At 42.0% G+C, this 17,566-nt stretch overlaps 1 protein-coding gene across 1 annotated transcript in view; it reads left to right on the forward strand.

Annotated features, from left to right (window-relative positions):
- The first annotated feature begins 243 nt into the window (after nt 1–243).
- Nucleotides 244–17,566, forward strand: part of NR4A3 (nuclear receptor subfamily 4 group A member 3) — a 34,408-nt gene continuing 17,085 nt past the window's right edge. Inside the window, exons 1-4 of the mRNA XM_068973677.1 lie at nt 244–274; nt 2,036–3,012; nt 6,621–6,750; nt 7,212–7,384. Of these exons, the coding sequence (XP_068829778.1) occupies nt 244–274; nt 2,036–3,012; nt 6,621–6,750; nt 7,212–7,384 (1,311 nt within the window). The remainder of the gene's footprint in view (nt 275–2,035; nt 3,013–6,620; nt 6,751–7,211; nt 7,385–17,566) is intronic.

Genomic DNA, 17,566 nt, shown 5'->3' on the forward strand with positions numbered 1-17,566 from the left:
ATAGAAAAGAGTCATAGAGAAATCCAAGGGAAGAGAACAAATGAAACATCAGGCAACGTTCTTTTTTTTTTTTTTTAATGACTAGCCTTTCATTTCACAGGGTAAGTGCTCTTTTAACTTGAAACTAATGATCATTTGTAGGGCCTTGCTTGGAAAATAGAGGCTTGAACTGGCCTCTCCTCATCACTGCTTCTTCCAACAGGCCCTCAACACCTTTTTTCAAGTCAAGATTTCATCCCATACATGTATGACTCAATCAGATTTGGAAATGTGGGTAAGAGAAAGATGTCAAAGGAAATGTGAAGTATTCGCTTTTCTATTAGTCACACCTTTTACACCGTAGACTCCAAAGAGACGTTAAGCACATGGTTTTCCTTTGGTTCAGAAAAACCAACCACCAGAAACTGCCCAGTTTACTATTTCTATTTAGCCATAAAAGAGAGGAAATAATTAGATACATTATCCACTGGATCCAATATGTCTTAGGGCTTTCTCATTAGTTCAGCCTCTCTGAACAATAATAAGTACTCCAGATATCAGTGCTTTGGGGCTGAGGGAAACTAAATCTATTAAGAAAATGTTTTCTTTTCTAGAGGTCCTAACTTTTCTATCATAAGAAAATATGTAGATAACTCACTTATTATAACCAAATTGTAGTTATTAAGCAGCTATTAATATATTTATTACTTAGATGGAGAAATATATATATTTACATATACATTTTTACATATACATTTATATATAGTGCTGGAGAAGGGAATGGCCAACCCACTCCAGTATTCTTGCCTGGAAAACTCTATGAACAGAGGAGCCTGGAGGTCTATAGTTCATGGGGTCGCAAAGAGTCAGACACGACTGAGTGACTGACACTTGCTTACATATATGTGCTAAGTTGCTTCAGTCGTGTCTGACTGTGCAACCTTGTGGACTATAGCCTGCCAGGTTCCTCTGTCCATGGGATTCTCTAGGCAAGAGTACTGGAGTGGGTTGCCATGCCCTCCTTCAGGAGATCTTGCTGACCCAAGGATCGAACCCGAATCTCTTATGTCTCCTGCATTGACAGTTGAGTTCTTTACCACTAGTACCCCCTGGGAACCTATACACACAGACACACAGACACACACACACACACACACACACACATATATAGGTATATATGGCACAGAGCAGGTTTGGTGGGTGTTTTGTTGCAGCTGCTGATCTTTTTCTTTGCAGATGGTGCAAACTCCCTCGAGCCCATTTCCTGGGCCTACGTTCCCACCTCACCACCTAGCTGGCTGAAATCATCAACAGGGGTCCAGTTTGAGCAGGCTGCCAGTCATGTTTGGAGGAGTAGGGAGGGGGTGGGAGAAAGCAACCACAAAGTGTGTGGGTAGCCTCAGTTGGCACTCATAAAATATTAGAATGTCACTGGGCCAGTAAGTCCCAAGTAGGACAACTATTTTGCTTTCTTTTACTAACATTCTGTTTACAAATCAGAGTTGACTTGGGGGGTGGGGGAGTAGTGGTCTCTTTCTCCCAAAATAAACCAACAGGGCATTCACTGGATTTCTTCTTGTCTTCCTAAATTGATAGCTGAGGTCACTCCATTAAATTTCCAGGGCTCAAAATCACTTTTTAAAACACAATTGGGCTTTTGAGGGAAGACATAAAATTTCCCAGATCTAATGGAGGACAGGGCAAGGGAAGGAAGGTGGACACAGAGGTCCCCAGAAGGCTAGGTTTTTACAGCCTGTGACTCCATTGGCAGTTCCTGAAAGATTCAGTTTTCTGCCCATGGAGGAAGGGAGGAAAGTGGGGAAGACAGTGGGGAAGACAGAGGGAAAGAGGGAGGAAGGAAGGAGGAAAGAAATAAAAAAGGAATGAAAGAAAGATCGAGCACTGGAGGGAAGGAAGGAGGGAAGGAAGGAATCTATGCTGCTAGAAAGGTAGAAAGACTGTCATTTCCTAGTTACCATATTAGAGAGCAACGAATCCATTGCCACCCATTAGCTAGGAAGACGCTTCTGAGAGTTCCTTTTTCCTCTCCCTGCAGATATGCCCTGCGTGCAAGCCCAGTATAGCCCTTCACCGCCAGGTTCCAGTTATGCAGCACAAACATATGGCTCGGATTACACCACGGAGATCATGAATCCTGACTACGCCAAGCTGACCATGGACCTTGGCAGCACCGAGATCACTGCCACAGCCACCACGTCCCTGCCCAGCTTCAGCACCTTCATGGAGGGATACTCCAGCAACTACGAACTCAAGCCCTCCTGCCTGTACCAAATGCAGCCGTCGGGGCCACGGCCGCTGATTAAGATGGAGGAGGATCGCGCGCACGGTTACCACCATCATCACCACGAGCACCACCACCACCAGCAGCAGCCGCAGCAGCAGCCATCCATTCCGCCCCCCTCCGGGCCGGAGGACGAGGTGCTACCCAGCACCTCCATGTACTTTAAGCAGTCCCCGCCGTCCACCCCCACCACGCCGGGCTTCCCCTCGCAGGCTGGGGCGATGTGGGACGACGCAATGTCCTCGGCGCCTGGCTGCATCGCGCCCGGCACGCTGCTCGACCCGCCGATGAAGGCGGTGCCCACGGTGGCCGGCGCGCGCTTCCCACTCTTCCACTTCAAGCCCTCGCCGCCGCACCCGCCCGCGCCGGGCCCCGCCGGCGGCCACCACCTGGGCTACGACCCGACGGCCGCCGCCGCGCTGAGCCTTCCGCTGGGAGCCGCCGCCGCAGCCGCCGCCGCAGCCGCCGCCGCGGGCAGCCAGGCCGCCGGGCTCGAGGGCCACCCGTACGGGCTGCCGCTGGCCAAGAGGGCACCCGCCCTGGCCTTCCCGCCGCTGGGCCTCACGGCCTCCCCTACCGCGTCCAGCCTCCTGGGCGAGAGCCCCAGTTTGCCGTCGCCGCCCAGCAGGAGCTCGGCCTCGGGCGAGGGCACGTGCGCCGTGTGCGGGGACAACGCTGCCTGCCAGCACTACGGGGTGCGCACCTGCGAGGGCTGCAAGGGTTTCTTCAAGGTGAGCCGCTCGCCTCCTCCCGGGTCCCTCCCCTCCACTGCCAGCCTCCCCAGCCACCCGCTGAGAGCATCTAAGCGGGTACTTCCGGTCCTGACCATTAGAGGTGTGATGTCACTGCGCATTCCTGTAGCCTTTACTAACACCTTCACACCCACTTTCTTGGGGCCTTTTGACTTGATGTCCATCACAGGAGGCTGCCCCTGGTGGGCTTGCAGAGACTGTGAACTTCCTGACCGGCTGCAATTTTTTCTGGAGAGCGCTTTCAGAAGATTCACAAAGGGATCTGTGATCTCAAAAATGCACACATCTCTCTGTATTCCTCTTCTATCCATTCCAAATGTCTGAAGGAATAGAGCCTTGTGTGCCAGGCCTTGGGTATTTGTATCTCATTTAATCCTCCTAGTGAGAGCTAGGACTCTAGATCAGACAGAACTGAGATTGAATTTTGGCCACCCACTAGCTAGTTTTATGAACAGCATCTTGAGGGTTTAAATTAGTTATCCTTGTTTTATAGATGAGGAGATGGAGGCTCAGAGAAGTTATTCAACAGCCCCTAGACACACACTCAGAAAGTGAGATGGAGGCAGAATGCCAACTGGTGTTTGCCTGACCCCAAAGTGCATGCTTTCTTCACAGTTCAACAGCTGAAGAAGAGACAGGGACATCTGGGGAATGAAGCTTGGGGCAGCTCCCCTTGCAGAAGAGAGAAGCTGGAGTCTCATCAATCTGCTCCACTTCTGTGCCACACACAAGGCCAAGTGTGGACACTCTTCATTAGCTCATAGACCCAAAGGAGAATTTTACAGTGGGAGGGGTCTTCAGTCTCCCCCTTATTCTACCCATGAGGATACTGAAGGTTAAAGAGGTGATTTAGTGGCACATGGGGACAGTTACAGGTAGTTTCTGCTACTCTGGAGTTCAGTGCTCTTTGCACCACTCAGAGAGAAGAGGCCTTGTTCTCTTACTGCTCTACTTTTGCTCTTGAACCCCAGACACTTAATTCTGCACCACCCTCCCTGTTCTCACTGCCTTGGTCATTGCATCAGGTATTTGCAAATCCAAGAATGTTCTCCCACAATTCTCACTTCCTAAGCTCCAGCGCTGGCCAGGGTGGAGAGAGAGGAGAAGCTGGATGCTGACTGGGTAATGAGGATTTGGGAGGCCAATAGGCTGGATCTTTGAGCATGCTGGAATTGTGAGTCAGAACAACCAGAAAGGAATCCTTGATCTGTCACCTATCAATTTTATGATGTTGGGTAGACACTTCCTTCCAGACCTCAGTTTCCCTATCAAGTGAATACAATGCAGAGAAGAAATGTTAGTTTTAAATGAGATAAAACATTTATGAAAATATAATTTTCAAAGGGTCATAAAAGAATAGTACATTGTAAATGAAAACTACAAAATATTTATGAAAAATGCACATGTGTACATTGGTATACATACCAATAAGCAACAGTTATTTTTGATCTGGAGATAGGAATCATATGATTAATTAAATTCTGCAGACAAATGAGAAAATATTTGTGGAAAGATTTTACAATATATTAAGCACCATACAAGAGGTATGCTAGATTATGATGTCTTAAATGTAGAACCGTCAGTTTATCCGTTTTTTTTTTCTGTCAAGTAACTGCATTTCTTCAGCAGATTTGATTTTTACAGTGTTTCAGTGGAAATGCTAAAAGGCAGTGAAACAGGCAGCCAGAAGGGGGAAAAGAAAGAAAAACAATTATGAGAAGTATAAGTAATCCATAAATATAACCACCCCTGAATAATTGAGAGTTGACCTAAATGCAGGAGTGATAATACATTTCTGGTCTAGAAATGTCAATTGTGTTCCCCAACAAGCATCCTTTTTCTATAGCAATACCTCAAAAACAAATCTATACTTGAATGGGTGGGGGTAGGATAGGGGAGAACCACCCCACACACGGATCTGTTAATTAAGGGAGCAGGAGCAGGTTTTACCCAGTGGCTTTCTACCATTAAATTGAATTCTTTAAAAATGTGACATGAAGTGCAGTTAATGATGGGAAATCAGTGATTGAACCATAACGATCTCTCCCTGTCCTTAAACAGTTGTGCAACCACACACAAATGTTAGGAAGGTTTCAGGTTATTGGGAAAACATATACCTGAAGCAAAATGCCACCAGCACTCAAATTGGTATATCCTTGCGGATGATGATAAGAAATACAGTTTTCTAAAATTACTTTGAAAGAGAGCTTTTAATTACAATGAAAGAGAGCTTCATTCTGGAAACACAGGTTTCCTACCCTTACAGACTGCTGCAAATGTAAATGCTGGAAACATCAGAAGTACGTTGTATTTTTGAAATTTCTCATTTTGAACTAAAATCACCTGCTAAAGCAGGGAAAATGTATCTGGCTTTAAATTTTATATAAGCAGTTTAGAAACAATCCCTTAAAATGAAATTAAAAGGTGATAGAGTAAAAACAGATACAAGAGGATTGAGAATTGCTGAAAATTTAAAAAGATAGAAAGTAAATCTAGAATTTTAGACACAAAATAGATCACCAGTCCTAGATTACCTAGATTTTTTTTTTTCATGTAGCCCAGGCTTACCAAATAAATTCACCTTTCTGCTCTATTTGGAGTTGAATAGATTCAGGTAACTTCTGAATGAGTGGTGAATATACATCCATTTGCACAAATTATTTTTATTTTTTTAAATCAAGCATTCTCTTGTATCTGGAGCATAAAATATCTTTTATTATTTCATGTTTCATTTTAAAATTGTATGTGATTCTGAAGAATACAACATTATTTTATATCCAGACCCAAGTTTAATGTTGCATCTTTTACAATATGGCTATTTTGTTCATGTCAATAGTCATTTATGACATAACCTATTAATGGGAATTTTCATTGAAAATATATGGCCCTCATATTCCTTCCTTTATCTCATTCTTTTTTGTTTGTTTGTTTTTTCTTGGATGTGATAGTGGTTTTTAGTATCCAGCTTTAAATCTTTTCTTTGAAAAGTCAGAAATGGACAGTTTACCATCCTTTTAAAAATAAAATACACTGCAAAGGCTGATTAAGTGATTTGTTTTTGCATTAAAACTTTATTTCCTATATGTTAAACCTAGAGAAGTCCTCATTTTTGCTCTTTATGATTTCATCTCTATTGGTGGACAAAGCCGCTTTCTGTGATATTTGACTTACAATAGTGATAGGCAACAAAGTATATCCCAGATAATTTTGATTTTATTTTAATAAGGTCAGCAATAATCAGGGGAGTGGACCAAGTAGAAAATTGTTCCCAAGGGGATATTAAAAGTGAAGATAATTTAATCCTCCAAGGTATGATATGTTGACCTGGTAATTTCAGATATGATTTTATCATTCAGACTTGGATGTCTCCTGAGACTTGCTTCAGAACAATCCGAGATGATTTTCATTGTCAGCAGCTAACACTAATAAAATTGTTTTTCCTGCAGGCTAGTGTGTTAGGAAATTAAATTTATCTAATTATACGAATTGCACTGTCGCTTTTCACATTGTAATTAAAATACATCTTGTCAGGTCCTACCTCTTTCCAGAAACTATTAGTTGACTATCTGTGTATTGTATTTCCTCAGAGAACAGTGCAGAAAAATGCAAAATATGTTTGCCTGGCAAATAAAAACTGCCCTGTAGACAAGAGACGTCGAAACCGATGTCAGTACTGTCGATTTCAGAAGTGTCTCAGTGTCGGAATGGTTAAAGAAGGTATGGGTATAATGCTTTTTATCCAACTTGCTTGTAAATATTCTCAGATATCCCTGAAAAAAGTTAATATTTACATTTGGGATGGTGAATTTTCCTAGTTTCCCTTTCCTTTCAGCATTCTATTTTTATGGTGTATTTACATTTAAAAATAGCAGAGGTCTGCTTATTCTAATTTCTCAAAATCAATAGAGAGCTTGTGTACATACATCTTTCTTCTATTTGAGAAGGAGACTTTTAGGGCTAATTCATTACCAAATGTACGTATGGGGTGGCTGTTATGCTGGCTGTTTCAACTCTCATTAAATCATTGTGGGGATATTACTCCAAACTTTTTCCACTTTTAAACAGTCAGTCTCATTAACGATTTGCTCAACTGTAAAGTGTTTTGTTTCCTTTCTGTGATTTATGGCTGTTTGTGGATATCTTTGGAGACATTTTTTCTTTTTTTCTCTTGGTATCAGTGGTCCGTACAGACAGTCTGAAAGGGAGGAGAGGTCGGCTGCCTTCCAAACCAAAGAGCCCATTACAGCAGGAAGCTTCTCAGCCCTCTCCACCTTCTCCTCCGATCTGTATGATGAATGCCCTTGTCCGAGCTTTAACAGACTCAACGCCCAGAGATCTTGATTATTCCAGAGTAAGTTTTATGATATCCTGCTTTTGAGTGCATGATCAGGGTCTCTATTCATGATGCTAGTAATAAGCCTGGATTGAATGACTTGTGTCTGGCACTGTGCTCAACCATTTTCATATCTTTTCTCTATTTTTTCACTTCACTTAGCAATTCCAGTGCATCCATTGCACCAAATAATTTTTGCCTTATTGAATCTCTAAATGCCTTAACAAATGACCCTGACAGTGCTGCACCTGTCATACCCATTGTTGCGGGATTCCTGATGGTTGTGCAATGAAAATCTGCACAGGTGAATTACAATTTGTACATTTCTTTCGTGCTTTAGACAACATGACTACTGTGTTTTTCATATTGTGACCAAACCAGCTGGGTAAGCCTCAAGTTATCCTTAAACAGTTTACCCAGTTGCACTGGCATTGATTGACCTACTGCTTATGGAGAGGGATTAGACCATTGATGGAGAGGAGCAAACTCTGGCCTTGACATCAGGAGGTGTCAGGAGGACTGGGATGGAATGTTGCCTCTGCTGCTTCCTGCCTGGGTCACCTTGCTCCTGCTCTTGGCTTTCTCATCCTTACAGTGGAGATTACAATATTTAACCTCAGAGGGATGTTTTGAACATCAGTCACATAGGAACAATGGTTGAGAAAACATTTGAAACTGTAAATGACCACCAGTGTTGTTATGTCAACCAAAATATATCAACACTTTTATTTGATATGGGATATAGTGAAATATCATCAGTTTGAAACCTGAAAATTCCCAGAAATTTGGATAACATGAAGAAGAACGATTTTCTGAGCAAATGTATAAATGTTATTGGAAGACAATTTTAAAAGAGACTTAGAAAAGCAAACTTCTAGTAAGGCAGGGTCTCACCAGAGAAAGAAAGAAAAGAAAAAGATCATAATTATTCAGCCATTTCTACATGCTAGACATTGTGGTACTTTGTCTCATCTAACAACCATTTAAAGAACCATAAACTGTAAGAATAGTTACTCCCACTCTAAGACAAGAAAACTTACAAACACGGTTTCCACACAGAGGAGAGAGAAACCAGTCAAGGGATCCCCAGTTGGTTGATTTGGCTTGGTAGCAATTACCAGATTGCCTTCCCCAGGTCCAATCAGTATCTGGAACTTCTGGTTGAAGTGTTGGCTAAGAGTGTGAGTGTGTCTGCTGTTGCCCTCTTCTTAGGTTGTAGTGTTGACGGAAATGAAAGGGTGATTGGTCTACCTGCTGTGATCTGCCTCCCTTCATCCCCTCCCTCCTTTTAGGCTGTGAGGCCTCCTTTGCACTCTGGAGCACAAGACTCCCTATGAGAAGCGTGGTAGGTCCTTAGCATCAAAGGTTGAGGACTCTTGTTCTGATTACAAGTAGCATCTCTTGACTGCAGTCAAGTCTCAAATAATAGTTTAACTGAATAATGCAGTGTTTCAAGGGCTAAGGCTTTGGAACCGTGCAGGCTTCAAGTAAAATTCCAATACCGTCATGTATTGGAATGACCAATACATTCCAAGCTGGGTGACCTTGAGCAACTGATTAAATCTTTTAATATCTCACCTTCCTCATCTGTGTTATGGAATAATAATGATAATATCTACTTCCCAAGATTGTTTTTATAAAATTTAAATAAGATACTTGTCAGAGCTTTAGCTCAGTACCCTGTATGTTATCTCCTTGACCATACCCGTTATTCTGTCACTTGTTGAATGCTTTAATGAGTATAGATACTACATATGTCAGGTGCTATGTAGCAAAACCACTAAGGTAAGTGTGATGGTTGCCATTTCATAGATGAAGAGATTAAAAGTGAGAAAGCCTAAAGAACTGATTTGCCCAAGGTCACATGAGTGAGTGAGTAAGTGAAGTTGCTCAGTCTTGTCCGACTCTTTGCAACCCCATGGACTGTAGCCTACCAGGCTCCTCAATCCATTGAATTTTCCAGGCAAGAGTACTGGAGTGGGTTGCCATTTCCTTCTCCAAGGTCACCTAGCTAATATGTATCTGAGATAGAATTAGAAGCCAATTGGTCCAATTTGCCCCACAAAGTCTGTGCTCCTAAGACCACAATTTCCTGCCTCTCTGGTTTCAGTGAGAATGGATGATGGAAAAGTGTTTGGGAATAAAGACTTTTCCATGAACCAACTCTGGCCTTCCCTTATGCAAGCTATCTGAATTAATGAAACTTCTTGGCACTGCCTTCCCTGAGGCTACAACACACAATCTGACCTTGTTCTAGGGCATTGGTAATGACTATGGCCAGTCCAAAGAATTTAATCCACAAAGTGATGATGGCGGGGGCACAAATCATCCAATTATTGGTCTACGTGGCCTAATTAGTTATTCAGTGGTGAACCCTGTCCCATACTTTGAGTTGTCCCAGCTGGGAACTGTCTCCACACTGAAAAATCAATCCACTGTGTTTGCTTGCTTCTGCACCATTCAGTGTGTTAGACTAGAGTCATCATCCTCATCAACAAACATTTATCCAATTTAATTGTTAGCTTTGTCCAAAATAGCAGATTGACCATGCCAGAGTCTGGGTCACGATGATACTACCTTTGGGGCCTGGTTCAATTTTGCAAAGCATATCCATTTTAATTGCATTGTTTTGGAATCAGATCGAACCTCATAGCTTGGATTCTCCTGCTTTGAGATAGCTTTACAAAATTATCAAAAATTGGACTCAACTCAATTAAATTAAAAGTCTTTTTTAAAAAATACAGTGAGTTTTCATCAAAAACTTGGATGAAGGCATAGAAGGCATGCTGATCACATTTGCAGATGACAGAAAGCTGGGAGGGATCGCTAATATGATGGATGTCAGCATCAACATTCAGAGTGATTTCGACAGGTTGGAACAGGATGGATGAAACCATCATGGAGAAAGTTAACAAAAATAAACGTGAAGCTCAGCATTTAGAATTTTTTTAAATGGGAGAGACTTAGCTTCTCAGTGGTTCATGTTGAGAGATCTCAGGAGTTTATTCCCTATGCTCAGTAAGAACCACCAGTGTGTTTAGGTGGTGGAAGGAGGGATGCTAAATTAGCTTCGGCCTCTGCAGAAGAAGGATAGGACCAGGACTAACTTGGTGGTGCCCCATGGGCTCTGTGCTGTCAGTCCACACTTCAAGGATGGAGTTCAGTTCCAAGCTGGGAATTAAGAGGGCAATGGATACACTGTTTTTAAAAACTTGAAAGGGATAGTTGGAGGAAATGGTAATATGTAGACAGAAAGAGAGTAGGAATGATGGGACTAGGTCACACTTTTGCCATGTTACCAAGAGGACTGTTCTCCCAAGGGCAGATCTAGAGGGTGAAGGAAGTGGCCTTTCCAGTCCATTCTGAGGACAAGAAAGAGTTCTATTGGCTCCAAGAACTGCTATGGAAGTGTGAAGAAACTTAAGGAGAACTCTTTAAGGGTTCCTCACAAGGAGACAGGCTGTTTTGGCTGATATTAAGTTCCTCCCAGCTCTAAGATTTCATGATTCTAGGGTCTACCTTATCGTCCCTAAATGCAAGTGAATAGATATACATATACATATGAGAATGTGTGTTAAGTAACTTGTTACTTCACAAGATTGAATTTGCTTGTTCATTTTCTTAAAAAAAATTAACATAAAGTGAACGAAGCAAAATGAATTTATTGAAAGTCTACTCTGAGCCAGGTACCATCACATATATTTAGTTTATGTGGTATAATTTATGGTTTCAGTCATTTTTAAAATATCACTCATTGTAACTCAGTTTTCATATTACCTTCTCTTTAAAGTTTTTATTTAAGAATTCAGAGAACTGGAGGTGATCTTGAGGTAATCTAATCCAACATTCATATTTTCGGAAGAATAAATAAAAGTTTAAAAAGATTAAGTGGCTTACCTAAAGTCAGTGGCAAACAGTTAGACCCAAATCTCACCCCTCAAGAGAGTATGTTTCTCGCCATATTGCCTTTCTGTGTAATGGAAATGTACTAGTTTTTTTTTTTTCAAATAGAAGTCTTTATTAGATTTTTAAAATTACAATAAGAATAACATATACTCATGGTTTGAAAAAGGCAAACCATTTAAAAGTGAATCAAGTGAAAAATGAAAGTATCTTCTTCATTTATTTCTGCTTAAACCATAAGATAGTGGTAGACATAATTTATTACATTTTAAATAAGAATATTCACTGTCGGTTTTGAGTCAGACAGTTGAACATGACCAAAACAATTTATTAAAGATGCTACCTTCCCCCAGTGAATCAGAGAAATGAGAAAACATCTGCCAGACAGGTTCATTCTAATCTTCTTGTCCCAGCCTATGTGCCTTTAAGGTAGTAAGTGAGTGTTTTCCTGGTTTATGGGACAGGGAGGTGGAGGACTTGTTCCAAGTCACAGAGGGAAGGGTGTTTTCAAGGCCAGAAAGATTGCTCCTCACTCTGTGAAACGTTCCTGGCGCTGAGACCTTCTCTTCTCCTTTGGGCCAAACTTCTCTCCTTCAAAAGTGAGCTCAGATCATTATATATCATTGCAGTCAAAACATGTCAGATTTGATTTGTTTCGCCTCAAAATGTTGCTGTTCTCTACCCCACAGTTGCTTTTAATTTAGCATTACAAGTATATATAGATACCAGACTTGACTTCAGAGCCTGTGTAATTATTAATGAGAAAGTGTACTTCACATCCTCATTTGTTGGTCATTTTAAGTATTTGCCAGCAAACTAGGATGTTTTCTGGTAAGAGTATCACTTAGCACTGTAACAGATTCCAAAAACAAGATACAGTACAGATACAACCAGGCACCAGCAAGTGGCATTTAAATATGTTAACAAAATAGCCTAAGAGACAATGTAGCTGGCACCTGTTAGACCTACAAAGTATAAACTACATGAAGATTCTGCAGAATCCTTCTTAAAGCTACTTCAAAGACCCTCTCAAATTGCCACTAACCCACTGGATGATTTCAGGCCAGTTCTGCCCCTCGGTGGGCCTCAGTTTTCTCATATGAATGACGAGGAGACTGGACTAAATGCAGTGCCACAATCCCTTCCAGCCTTCTCATTCCCTGACCCTGTGACCATTATACCTGCTACAATTCCCCTATCAGTACAGGTCTCCATTTCCCAAAGTGTGATACCCAGGTTGCCTGTATCAGAAGGAGCCAAGGTGTTTGCTTAAAATGCAGATATCCCCGGGGCTACAGGCAGGCCTACTGACTCAGAACTGGGGGACGGGGAAAGCAGGCAGGAATCTATAGTTTTAAAAAGGCCTCAGATGGTTCCTTGGCACACTAAGGTTTAAGAACCATCATTATAATTTAATAAGAAAAATTCAATTTTACCCCTAATCTCCTATTTCCCAACCTGCCTGGCCATTGAGAAGGAATGAGCAAAAGACATGAATTTAACAGAAAGTAACTGACTCACTGAACAGTTCTTCCAGAGCAATGGACACATTATTGAACAAGACGCAACTCCTGTCTTCATAGAGCTTACAGGCCAGTGAGGGAGACAGAAAATAAACCCATATGTAACTGCAGTGATGCCATTTTGGGAAGAGAGGAGGGTTTGGGGGTTTTGTTTTTGTTTTTTAGAGAAGGGAGGCAATTAGATCAGAAAAGAAGAAATTTGGGGAAAACTGTATTAATTGCCTGTTTTTAAAGTGTCACTTTTTACAGTGTAAGATCCTAAGACTATTTATACATAGTTTGGCTCATAAAATAGTAACATCTGAAACATAAGGACCCAGGGAAAAGTAACATTGTAAGGGAAAATAAAATGTTCTTAAGACATTTTACATATTTAGCCTCGACTGACAGTGAGATAGAGTGAGTATCAGATTCCACTCTGCTATGAAAACATCACATTGCTAAATTTTAGGGCTGGTGTTCACCAAAGGTCTTGCGTAATTTATTTTAGGCCTGGCTGTGGCTGAAATCTGACTTGTACATACATGGTATTACCATTTGAAATGTGTCAACTCATTTAGTTTAAATAATATTTGTTGCTTGCAGTTCTAGATTCTCAATCTAAGTCCTTCAGAGAAATCTGCATTAGTCATTAGCTATCAGTAAATGCAATCCTGTGTCTTTGAGTAGTGGTAAAATCTGATTATTGATGGATCAATTATCCATAAAGGCTGGAATACAACGTTAGCATAAAGAAGAAAAAAGATTCACTTTTAAGGTCTTTCTCTATTTGGTCTATATCTGATTAGAATGATCAATAAACAAATTATTCCAGATTTTCTTTGGTGAACCCCAAACTGCTTAGCCCAGAGATGGAGTGATATAGGGGAGTACAGAAGCAGAGTTTGGGGTCTGGTTCTTCCAACTCCATGCTCAGCATTTCATGGCAAGGTGTTTATAAACTGCTAGCCCAGACAGAGAGAGACTCTAATATGTTTTGTTCTATGTCTTTAAAACTTTATATTCAATAGAGGGGACAGTTGATTTTATTTTTCACCCCCAGAAGTTGATGCTAACCCTTCAGTCACCTCCTAGTTACTGGTTACTGGTGGCTCAGACTGAATCCAGTTTGGCTCCAGAATTCTGGAATGTGAACCAGAATCACTGCAGGTGAAGCCCAGAGAATCTGGCTGGAGTCTGGCACACAGGGCCTGCTGGCTTTCCTCCTTGCTGGACTCCATCAGAAAAAAACTGCATACACAGGCAGCCACTGCATCTCCCTGTGTTCAGGATGCATGAAATGTGAGCCCAGCAGGGGCAGAGGCCTGCAGAGGACCCTGGGTGAAAGCTAAGTGCTCTGGGGGCTTCTGAGCAAATATTGGAAGCAGGGAGATTATTGAGTTGTGAGCCCTGCTTTCAGGGACAACAGTGCAGGAGGGAGCTGTTAGGTCCCATTCCTTGATGTTCTTTAGTTTTTTTCTCTCCATTTAACACCCTACTTTGAAACAATAAGGCTGAATTAGTATCAAATTCTAGGCAATACCATCATACCTGTTGTGATTAGCAACATTTGGAATCACTGAATGCAAGAGCCATCATGTGGAGCATTCACCAGGATAGATGATGGTTGGGCTGTAAAAGAATTGAAATCATACAGTGTCTACCATCAAACCCACCCTGGAATTAAACTAGAAATCAATGACAGAAAGACAACTGACTACAAGAGCCAAAGGAATCTTGGAGGTTGGCTAGTCTAGTCACTTCCTACTGCAGAGACGGACACAGACCCAGAGAAGCTAAGTGCCTAATCTAGGGCTTCACAGCAAGTCAGTGTCAAAGCCTGGAGGAGGCACCCGAGATTTGCTGTCTGATCCGACATTCTTTCCTCAACTCTCCGTTACCTGAGAGTTTCACATGTAGTGCTATCAGTTCTCTAAACATGGTGCTGCCTTGAATTTCATGCTGCCTGTGGGGAACATTTGGAATTAGATTCATGTAAGAAGAGAAACGAAGAAGGCAATGGCACCCCACTCTAGTACTCTTGCCTGGAAAATCCTATGAACAAAGGAGCCTGGTAGGCTGCAGTCCGTGGGGTCGCTAAGAGTCAGATACGACTGAGCGACTTCCCTTTCACTTTTCACTTTCATGCATTGGAGAAGGAAATGGCAACCCACTCCAGTGTTCTTGCCTGGAGAGTCCCAGAGACGGGGGGTCGAACAGAGTCGGACACGACTGAAGTGACTTAGCAAGAAGAGAAAGTTTAAAATCTTTTTCTCCCCACTTTCCTCCAGTTAATAGTACATGTGCTAAAAGGAGGTGGTGGGGAGTGTCCGTGTGACACCAGATCATGCTGTCATCCTTAAATATCCAAGGAAAGGAGAGATGACTGCTTCCTTCTACCCTACTTTCCTCCCATTCCAACTCTGAACATCCAGGGCTTCATATTAATAGAATCCTGGCCCTGGGCAGATTATTGGGAATAGAGGAGCCAGGACTTTGGACTGGACCTGATATTATGGGATCCTAGAAAGTCAGGCTGAAAATTAGGAACCTTCCAGTTCAACCTCATCCCTCATCTTATAATATGGGAGCTGAGGAACAGTGATAATTCTAAATATCAAAATCATTATCAGTATCATTACTGTCTTCATGTGTTAAATATGTTCTATGTGCCAGGTTTACCACATATGTTATCACATTTAATCACTGCAACAAAATGTTGAGGAAGATAGTACCACCATTGTACGGAGGAGAAAACTGAGGCTCAGAAAAGCTAAGTAATTTACCCTAGATAACTCTAGCAGCAGAGCTACCTTATTTCACAAATTAGGGGCCGAGAGAAATCTAGGATTGAAGTAACTGGGCTCCTTGTCTGATGTTTCTTTTGTTATTTCATGATGCCTTTTGGGAAAACACAGTGGGATGAGGGGAGACCCAATTCAGACAAGGGCCTTATTTCTTCAGACCTATGGAATTCTACAGTGAGCGCCTGTTTGCTCTTTGGCTTTTTGTCCTCCATCCCCTGACTGTTCTTTCACTGAACAATATTCAACAATGGTTTGTTATGGTTATCGTTTAGTCACTGAGAGTCAATTATGTGCCAGTCACGGTGGTGACAAAATATGAGACCAGATGAATATATACATGAAGACCAAAATACTTTTTTTTTTTGAAGTGCCAGGTTTACTACAGAGTATATTCTCATATACACATATACTCTAGTCTTCCATTGATCAAAGCAAAATACTTTTAAAAACTATCCTAGGCCACCAGCTAATAATATCAGAACTGTTAATAGCCAGAAGGTGTGGGACTGGAAATGACAGAGGCATGTTTAAGTCTTGGCTGTACCACCGTTGGTTATGTAAGTTGGGAAAGTCTAATCGCCTTTCTGAGCTTCTTTGAGTCTCAGTTTCCTCATCTGTAAAATAAGGATTAAAATCCATGCCCCTGGAAGATCAACTGAGAAAGGAGACACAAAAGCAGCATCAGCTGTGTTTCTGTGACGGCAATGATGCACATTTACATGAAGGTTTTTGCATATCTCTTAAGTCTCTATTGTTGGATGTCCCTGGATTATTACCTTGCTGTGTCAATCTTTCTGCCGGGAGCAGGAAAGATTTTCCTCCAATGATTGAAGCAAAATGCTGACACCACCAGCATAGCTAAAAGCTGGGTAGAGACTTTAATCCTGCTTGCACCTTCCTTCTCCTGGAGCCCTCTAGGTCAGTGTTGTCCAACAGAACACATTCTATACCACATGGTGGCTATTGAGCACTTGATATATGGCTAGTGTGATAGAGGATTTTCACTCATTTAAGTAGCCACAAGTCCTGAGTCTAATGGTACCCTACTGCCTGGGCCGTGCCAAGGACTCATTCCTCCCCCACTCCCTCCTTTTTTGTTTTATCTCTCAGAAATTCATCAACAGTAAGCACTCATCTTCTCGAACTGGTTAATTCTAAGATTCTCAAACTTCACTGTGCAGGAGAATTCACCTGGAGATCTTGATAAAACAGTTTCTTGGGCTACTCCCCACAGAGATTCTGATTCTGTAGGTCTGGGGCAGAGCTGGAGATTTTTGCTTCTAACACATTCCCAGGTGTTGCTGATGCTGCTGGTCCAAGGACCACAGTTTGAGAACCAGGGATTAATTAAACATCTTGTTTGAAGACAGCTATGCCTTAGGGACTCTGTGGATCCTGGAGGCTCACAAAGACAACCCCCTAGGGTAATGACTCTCAACACTGGCAGCCCTTTGGAATCACCTGGGGAGCTTTTAAAAATTCCTGATGACCAGTCCCCATCCCAGACCAGTTAAATTAGAATCTCTGTGGATATGACCCGACATGAGTGTCTTTTAAAGCTCCCCAGATGATTGCAGTCAGGACTGAAAACCAGTGCACTCATGGGATTTAAGCAAATTTCGTTGCCTATTAAGTGGTAACAGAGTCCACTCTATTTATGTCACAGCGCTACCATGAGAATCTGATGAGACTATGAGTGCAAAAAGGTTTTATAAACTCTAGGACCCAAGAGTAAAGATTTAGGCATTGACAATCTTTTTTTTTTTTAGTGCAAATTGTTTTGTTAGAAGGTGCTGGAAATTAGGGGGATGAGGACTAAGAGAAGCAAGCAATGAAATGTGCAGCATCACATAAAACACCGTGTGGGCGGCTGACACTTGGTCCCAAAGGAAGACTCTAGGAGACAGTGTAGAACCTGCATTGAACTGTAGTTACCCACCCAAGGGATACACACCTTGGTTATTTATCCACCAACCCACTGACTGAGG

Source organism: Capricornis sumatraensis, chromosome 6, assembly GCF_032405125.1.
Source record: "Capricornis sumatraensis isolate serow.1 chromosome 6, serow.2, whole genome shotgun sequence".
Classification (NCBI taxonomy): Eukaryota; Metazoa; Chordata; class Mammalia; order Artiodactyla; family Bovidae; genus Capricornis; species Capricornis sumatraensis.